Below are 8,559 nucleotides of genomic sequence, written 5' to 3'. Positions count from 1 at the left end.
GCATGCTGTTATGCAAAAGGAGTAATAAGGACCATTCCTTACTACTCCTTTTGCATACTATGCAAAAGGATAATGCCTCTATTTTTACTCCTTTTGCATGCTGCTATGCAAAAGGAGTAATAAGGACCATGCCTTAGGTTTACAAGGACTAGATGCCAAACTCCATTACTCAAAAGACATACATAAGCTGGTATAGCAAGAAAAGAAAGACATGTTTCACCACCATTGCCCATGAAGAAACCAAATAAGTATATGCTAGACAACCTTTCCATACTCTAGCCAAACCCTTCAAAGGCTATAAAAGCGCAAAAAATAAAAATGAAAATTTTAAATGGTACATATTTGTTGACCCTTTTAAGCCATAATAGGCACTTGAGGATAAGACCCGCAATAGGTAGAGAGGGACGTTAACCCCATTTATCGAAGGGTTATCTCCGTTACACACGAGAGCAAGCTGTGTAAGTGTAATACAAGGGCACTATAGAAGTTGTGATCTTTACAAAAAAACTGGCCAAGCCCAAGATTTCGTAGTTAAGTTTTGAGATTTGGGCACCCAAGTATGAATATATGAGTCATTTTTCTCAAAATACCATCCTCCTTTGTGCCAATAGAGTTCTCTTGTTTTCAAGGTAGGAAAGCAGCATAACAAGCTTCTCCTCTGGCTTCTTGGCTTACAAGGATATGTTAGCAAATGCTCCTCAAAGTTACTTTCAATTATCAATGTCATTCAAAAGATCTGCACCTTTGTGTGTTTTTAGAGGTTCTCTCTTTCTAAGGTAGAGTATTAAATGCCTTCTCTTTTTCAAGTTACCAAATGCCTTTCCTTGGTCAACCGTTTCTTTGCTTTGGAAATCTTGCACATCTTGTTTTAGGAGTCATCTTTAGAGTAAGTTGCTATGAATTTAAGGCCTTAGATTTTTACTTGGGAGAAGCATTGATTGCTTTCCATGCTACTCCTCTTGATTTGTCTTCAAGCCTTATTACTAGTCCATGTCGCACACCCAATAGGTTCAAACTAGTTGTTTGATGACACTCCATCCACTATTGCAATAGTCATTTTGTTGGAGACATACTCAAATCCACACTTATAGCATATTCAAATCCACACTTATAGCATGACTTACTCTACAAGAAACCACAAGAAGGTTGGGCTTGCTTGTTGGTGCCAACCACTAATATTGAAATGCTTAAGTACCTTGACTAAACCCTAAACACCATGACACTATAGCTTGTTTTGGGCAACACAAGGGATAATAATTCAATATTAGTGGTTGGCTCCAAGCATGAAATTTTTGTATTGTCATTGCATTAGTGCAAAAACTTACAACACAAAACCTCACTTATCCCCATTGGTAAAAGGTGATCATTTGCCATTGGAAAGGTCAAATGTATATAAAACTGCACACAATGGAAAAAATATAAATTACTATGTGGGCGTATATGGGGCCTTTCCATTGATACAAGGGCACTCCATGAATCTTCATTAAGCATAGTAGAATGATACAAGAGTCCCTCTTTCGGTATTATTTGCATAAGGTGTAGGTATGAGAGAAATGTAAGTCTAGCCTAATTTCAACTTCACTTCCACCTAAATCACCACCCCTTTTTGTTGTGCTTTTAAGGCCATGCTAACAAGACTTTCAATTGATATCGATGCATTTTCCTAACATTAAGTGCTAAAAGATTACTTGGTGATAGTTACTGCTAGGACAAAGGGCACTTAATGCCCAATCACTTCCAATTTGGCACAATATGAACACAAGTGTTCAAGCATACCACCTCAACTATCCAATGCAAAATATCAACTGCACCGTCACTCCTTTCATAATCATATATTTACAAAAGGAAGATTGCTTACTAATACAACTATAAAACATGAAGGGCATCAAATAGAAGAGTCATGCAAAATAGACCACCACAAAACAGCTCATGAAAGGAGCTTATATTTCAACCCATCACCCTGGTGTTCTATGAGATCACAAAATTGTATTTGGTCCATGAGGGGAATGTCACTCTTAAGGAGACAGCTAATCTTTACTTTTTCCATGTTATCTTTACAAATAATTTACTCGTGGTGCTTATGTAACATCTTTTTGGTTTCAATGGACCCTTCAATCTTTCACAGATGTTAATAATAACCTCTCTCTCTCTCTCTCTCTCTCTCTCTCTCTCTCTCTCTCTCACACACACACACACACACACACAAAACGAAAGAAAAAGGGATCATCATCTAGAAGCTGTTCATCATACTATACATAGAGCACCAGCATCAATGTAAGTGCAAGTGCATGTAAATCAATTGTAGACTTAGCTACAAAATGAATTATCACAAGATCAATGTTTGAAAATGTTTTAACTGATTTACAACTACATTTAGCAGGCTGTTGCAGCATGGATAATATGTTTACTATTGAATCTTTACTAGCCATGACCCAATCAGAATTTAATCATCACATAACTTCAAACAAGAAAATTCCTAGCACCAGCCAAGTACACAAACTCAATTTGAACAACTTTTGACAGTGGTATATGCACGACTACTATCAAACATCTCATGTAAACAAACAAAAAGGTTGCATGTGAATTACTTTATACAAGGTTATCATAATGTCATCATTACCTTGCAGTAACTGTTCGGACAACCATCTGGTAAAAATATAGAGACCAATTGGGGTACTTAAGGTACCTCAGAATCTAGTGGCCCTGCATGTGAACGAAAGGTGAAGCCACATAGAGATCGGTAGGCCCACTTACTTGAATGGAAACCCCCCTCCAGAGAACTCAACCATCTGGTACCAAGGTTGAATTATGAAATGTAAGTATACTTCATTAAAAAAATATTAATTGTGTTTTGAAAGGAGAAAGGGGGGGGGGGGGGGGGGTTGTTATACATCAAAACAGCCTTTATAAAACTCACCTGTGGTGGTGGAAGTGAAGACACCCAATCAGATGCATGTGTTGGAAGAAGGCCAAGCGAGTTAAGCTGCATACAATAAATACTAGTATAAACAGAGCCCATAATTGTGTTTTTGAGCTTCGTCATGCAGCGGCCAGCCTATGTAAGAATACAACAACATACCTTCCAAAGACCTAGAAGTAAACCCGCCATGTTCAGACATATGTAAACAAGCTTGGGAAGTAACATGTCTGTCCGAGCATCCTGAAAAGGCTCAAACACTGCAAATTTGATTGTTAGTATCTTGATTGAAAAATAAGTGACAAGTTCAATTGATTCATTCCTACGCGCGCAAAAAGAGCATAACATACGTATTAAGTCAAGAGGTGTCCTATGTAATATAGGGTATATCATTATACATACAAATATCAAAATTTGTTGTATACTTATATTTATTCTTCCCTCCAGTACCTTTGGAGGATCCATAAACACGTCCATATATATTTATATTTATTGTATATTTAAATTTATTCTTCTCTCCAGTACCTTTGGAGGATCTCTCCATGCACACCTCCATATATACAATCTACTCCAAACCTTGACCAACTCCATGTCCTCCTCAAGTAAGATCTTCCAATCCCTTGATCAACACCCACTCTCAATCGCCACTAGAACTTCTGATTAAATAAACCTTAGAAGGAGAAACAACCACATGATGCTTTGCGGTAAGGCCCAACTTTGACCTATCTGCATGGTACAAGCATTGTGAACAGAGATTTCTTCACAAGTGCTTTTGCACTAGCATAAGTGTGACACTAGATTTATGCTTGAGCATGTGGATGCTATGTTGCTGCCTGCTTGGTTTGTTTATGTGTCATCCTAAGGAGCTGGGGACGCCTGGAACTACGCAGCCCCAAGGTGTGCGGAGTGACTTGCTTGTTGACATGTTTACCTGTTGGAGACACTCCATTAAAAATATTGTAAATATTTTAAAACCTTGTAATTCCACTTTGTGAGTAATATGGGTGGGCACAGTTGCCCATGTCAACTTACAAAAGTATGGGCATCCATTTTTTCTTGTATCTTGTTAAGTCTACGGTTTTGTATCCTTTGAGGATAAAGCTTTATTAATAAAAGAAAAGCTCCTTTAAGATTTTATCCCCACACAAAAACAACATTGTATATTTATATGGGCTAAGTAAAAGCATCGGGTACCTCTAGCACATCACCTTCTCTCCATTGTCAACCTGAACACTGCCTTCTTCGTCAACAAAAGAGCGTGACTCTGAAACTGCCCGTACGGCCACTGCACAGCCAGTCTTACGAGACTGTACAGACACCTTCTGTGATCAATGCTGATCACGTACCTACACACTGTCTACTGCTGGACTGTATCATACAGTATGTTTCTGTCCGTACTGCTGGACAGTAGCATACTCCTGAGGGCTGCTGTGACATGCACGCTCTCCCAAGTGATGTGGACATGCTTCTAGCCATTGGCCACCTCATAGGTCAAGTACGTGGCTGGATTCATGTGTTTGTAAGGGCTATTGTGCCAGATCATTGTAATATTATCCAAGCACCCAATGAGCATGCAAGTGTGGACAAAGTTATTTGGTTATTGTGTGAAACACTTAGCTGGACATTATTATTAGGGTTGGTAGAGTTCGTAGCCAACTCACCAACATTAGACACTATAAATAGGAGTCTAGGCTTTAGCCATATTCATTCAGACATCATTGAATGCATTATTAAAATCAGGCTGCAAAAAAACGTGTTTCCTACAATACGAAATGTTTCGTACGTTTCCACCTCATTGAGAAGTCAAGAGCAATGCTACCTTTGTGTATCTCTTTTCAGCATTGTATATACTCCATGTTTATAATACACGGTAGATTAGGTCATCTCTCTACTCTGTGTTCAGCATGAAGAAGAAGCAATTTGTGCATGGGTTTAAGTCTTTGATTAGGCGTTGATCACAATCAATCGATTCATAAACATGCTTCTACAACAGTGTTGCCAAGCGTTTCTGAAACAGCACGTATGAAACGGGTTTCATACGTTTTGAAACGTTTCCTAAAAGGTAAGAAACGGGTCCAAAAAAGTTTCAAACAAAATAGAAAAAATATGTATATTTTTAACTAGGAATATACCAAAAAAAAAACATGTATTTAGCCCTATGACATAACTTATAAGAGACCACATTGAATTCATTTCAATAAACAAACAATATACATGTAAGATATCACAAATCACGATTGATCATTCGTCTAGGGATAAGAAACGCGTTTCTATGCAACACTGTTCCGCAAGCACCCATGTTACAACTGCCATCACTACTGGCTGTCATCCAGAGACTTGCTGGATACATGGAGAACTCTTGGAAGCGTGGATCACGTTGGAGATCTTTGGATTTCTGGAGGCCGAGTCCCGACGTCGCTCGTTGGTTCCAAGTATTTCACATGTACAAGGAATCTCGTCCCGGAAAGGTTGAGTCTACATGTAGCGTTTCAAGCCTCAGAGGTTGGAGTGAGGCACACCAGGTGGTAGCTCCACAGTGCCGGTCTCACCAAGAGCCTTGGCATGCCAAGGATGGCTCAATAGTTGACTTCACAAATCTTAAGTCGTGATTTTTATGTTTAACGTATTTTTTGTAAAACCCCTCATTCATAATATTTAATTTTTAGAGGTCTTTTGTGGAGCTGTGATGGAATTTATCATCTTGCATGCTTTCTACATTAGTAAACATGGCTTTTTTAAAGGGGAAGGATACCAACATTTACCATGAACCCTTGGTATCATTCGGATAGCCACCAGGTAGCTGGTGGCAAGGGGCATAGTTAATCGATGGTAACTATGACAGGCGTGCTAGTCTATTAGTGACAACAAGATAAGGAAATTTCTTGGTTGTCTGTGTTAGAATTTGTGCATCTTAGTGTGTTGTCTGGGAGCAAGTCTTTTATTGGACACTTGTATTTTCTCTAGTCGTGGGGATTTACAGATCATGGGCTGCTGTCGGCTAGCTCCTTGAGGGCAATCGGCCACCTACATGTCTCCCTATATAAAGGCCACTTTCCCTCGTTACTTATAATCCAACATTCCTATTCACAGGCACTTGTTCTCTACACCATCTGCTGTTGGCTGGTATTGCCATTGTAAAAGCCTCACGCTACATAATAAGATGTTCATTGTCTGATGTCTCTTTCTCTTTGCCTCTCTCCCTGTCATGTGCAAGACATGTGCAGGCTGAACCCAAGGCTGCTCCTTGAAGGGAAACAGATAAAGATATGCATTTGGACCAATTGCAGGAGCATGTGCTGCGTGTGTGGACAGGGAAGGACTTGTGGAGGACAAAGGAGGGCTGTTGGCCAGCGCATGAAAGGGTCTATGACCAGTCGGCTGCAGCAGCAGATTGAGAGGGTTTTGTCCAAGACCTGGCCGACACCAGGTCGGCCAGTCCACTAGGACTTCCAAAGCCTATTTAAGGCATTAGTTGCTCATCATTTTGTTCATTCAGTCCTTTCTTGGGCTGAGTCACAGATTTAGGACTAGACTAGGTAAGGTACACCTTTCGATGGCAACCTATGGCTACAAGACTTGTACATTATGAATATACTAAAACTCAGCTATTTTCTCCTGGCTGCCGACTGGGCATCCATGCCCTCCATGATGCTGGTGTTGATGATGATGATGATGATGATACTGAAGCTGACCTAAATGTTGTCCTAACTAATGGATTAATCAAGGATTAATGCTGTTCATGCTGAAGATTAGCCATGGCACATGCGTGCACGTGACACACCCCTCTTTGAAAAAACAAAGGGCTAAGAATTCGTAGAATTCACAAACATTGAAGGATAGTGTGCTCCTTCGTATCAATCTCATACATGTCACATACCTCACATATTCGTAGCTCTCAATGCTCACGTGTGTTGTGTGTGTGTGTGTGTGTGTGTGTGTGTGTGTGTGAGAGAGAGAGAGAGAGAGAGAGAGAGAGAGTTAACGAAAAGGAGAGTTTTAATTTTCCTTCCATTATTTAAATAGCAATTTTTCCCTTGTGTTAAGCCATCAAAGTATCAAAAATGCCTTAGGAGCCTATGAAGCAAAACAAGGATTAACCATGCCTCGTAAGAAAATTTTCAATATTAGTATTGCTGCCGCGGGGGGGGGGGGGGGGGGGGGGCGTGAGAGAGAGAGAGTTGAAAATAAGATAGTTGAGAACAAGATATTACCTTTGCCAACACTTTGGAGTGCACTTATGGGTTGCCATAGGGCAGAGATTGTGATACCAATGCTGAATAGGTGAACAGTGCTGCCGGCCATCCACATCATGAAGCCCATCATAAACAGGTTTTTGAAAGGCGCTTGCGCAACCTCCCATGCTTTCTAAAAAAACATAAATGTGACAAAAAAATTCAGGCTTGGGCTTCGAAATAAAAAACAAACCACAAGCACCCTTGCTCTGCTTGACCAAACATCCGATTATGCTTGCTTGCACAAATAGAATATTCAATTATTACTTGTTGCTTCCACGATGTATCTGTCTCCTTCTTTTGGCGACCAGCTACAGCCTCATCCTAAAAGCATCATCCATGAACAACCATCTTAGTAAGAAAACTTTTAAGGAACCAGATAACGGTTATGCCTGCATTCAATAGAAGACTGGCATCTGTGGCAAATAAGCGACAGAGGGAAACATGCAACACAAAATGTTAACAACTCAAAAGCACATATGTACATACATACGTACGTACGTATATGCATATTCTATGCATGCATGTATGTATGTATGTATGTATGTATGTATGTATATGTTCCCAAAAAAAGGGAGAAAAAAGTATTTATGTATATGTCCCAAGAGAGAAAAAAAAAAAGGGGGAAAGAAAAGGCTAGTATACTATATGTATGTATGTATACATAACACCCCCGAATGTATGTATGTATAACCACCCCCCCTTCCCCCCCCCCCAAAAAAAGAAAGAAAAAAGAAAAAAAACTATTATTATTATTATGAGAAGAAAAACATTGCATTTGATATTGCCCTTACCAGATCCAGAGAAGATCGAGAGAAGCCAGGAGGATCGGGCACATCTCGAGAAGATGAAGAGGATGTCTCTGAGAGATCGATGGCCCACTTGCGGCTTGTTCCCTTTGGTGCCCCCTTCTCCATTTTCCCACAGCAGCCCGCCCACCCAAATACTTCTCAACACAGCACAGCGTCTCCCTGCTTTGTTTTCTTCTCAAATACTTCGCCTCTCTTTCTGTGTCCGGCCGCGCAAGTTTCCTCTCCACGGTTACACACCTTGGCGGACGACCACAATACCCCTCTCTTATAAATTCGTTGCACCCAAAAAAGGCATTGAGAAAGCGTTGTTTTTGTCGTAGTAATTCCTATTAAAAAGTGCCTTTTTTACAAATAAAATTTGTTTGAAATAAATGACATTCTATAGTTTAACACACTTTTCTAAGCATTCTTGGAGGTCTAACAATCTCGCAAAGCTCTTCCAAGCTTAAAAGCTTTGAGGTTTTAGCTCAGAAAATTGTAGTCCCCTTTGTATCCAGCATGTGCTTCACTGTCAACGGGTAGAGAGAAAGAGGGAGTGACAACTCTCTCTCTCTCTCTCTCTCTCTCTCTCTCTCCGTGTTCTCTATCTTAGCCATAT

General features: G+C 40.1%; 1 protein-coding gene across 1 annotated transcript; it reads right to left on the bottom strand.

Moving 5' to 3' along the window:
* Positions 1-2,538: 2,538 nt before the first annotated feature.
* On the bottom strand, positions 2,539-8,245 carry LOC147623794 (uncharacterized). Its single transcript, XM_086820409.1, has 6 exons — positions 7,944-8,245; positions 7,417-7,473; positions 7,129-7,282; positions 3,080-3,177; positions 2,918-2,983; positions 2,539-2,789 (listed from the first exon to the last, which is right to left on the bottom strand). The coding sequence occupies exons 1-6, from the start codon at positions 8,064-8,066 to the stop codon at positions 2,751-2,753; spliced, it is 537 nt and encodes a 178-aa protein (XP_086676535.1). The 5' UTR covers positions 8,067-8,245; the 3' UTR covers positions 2,539-2,750.
* Positions 8,246-8,559: the final 314 nt, after the last annotated feature.

The sequence above is a fragment of the Cibotium barometz genome, chromosome 26 (assembly GCF_041138505.1).
Source record: "Cibotium barometz isolate CiBa-2024 chromosome 26, ASM4113850v1, whole genome shotgun sequence".
Taxonomy (NCBI): Eukaryota; Viridiplantae; Streptophyta; class Polypodiopsida; order Cyatheales; family Cibotiaceae; genus Cibotium; species Cibotium barometz.
The sequence above is the reverse complement of the archived record's forward strand: the minus strand, read 5'-3'. Positions and strand labels throughout refer to the sequence as shown.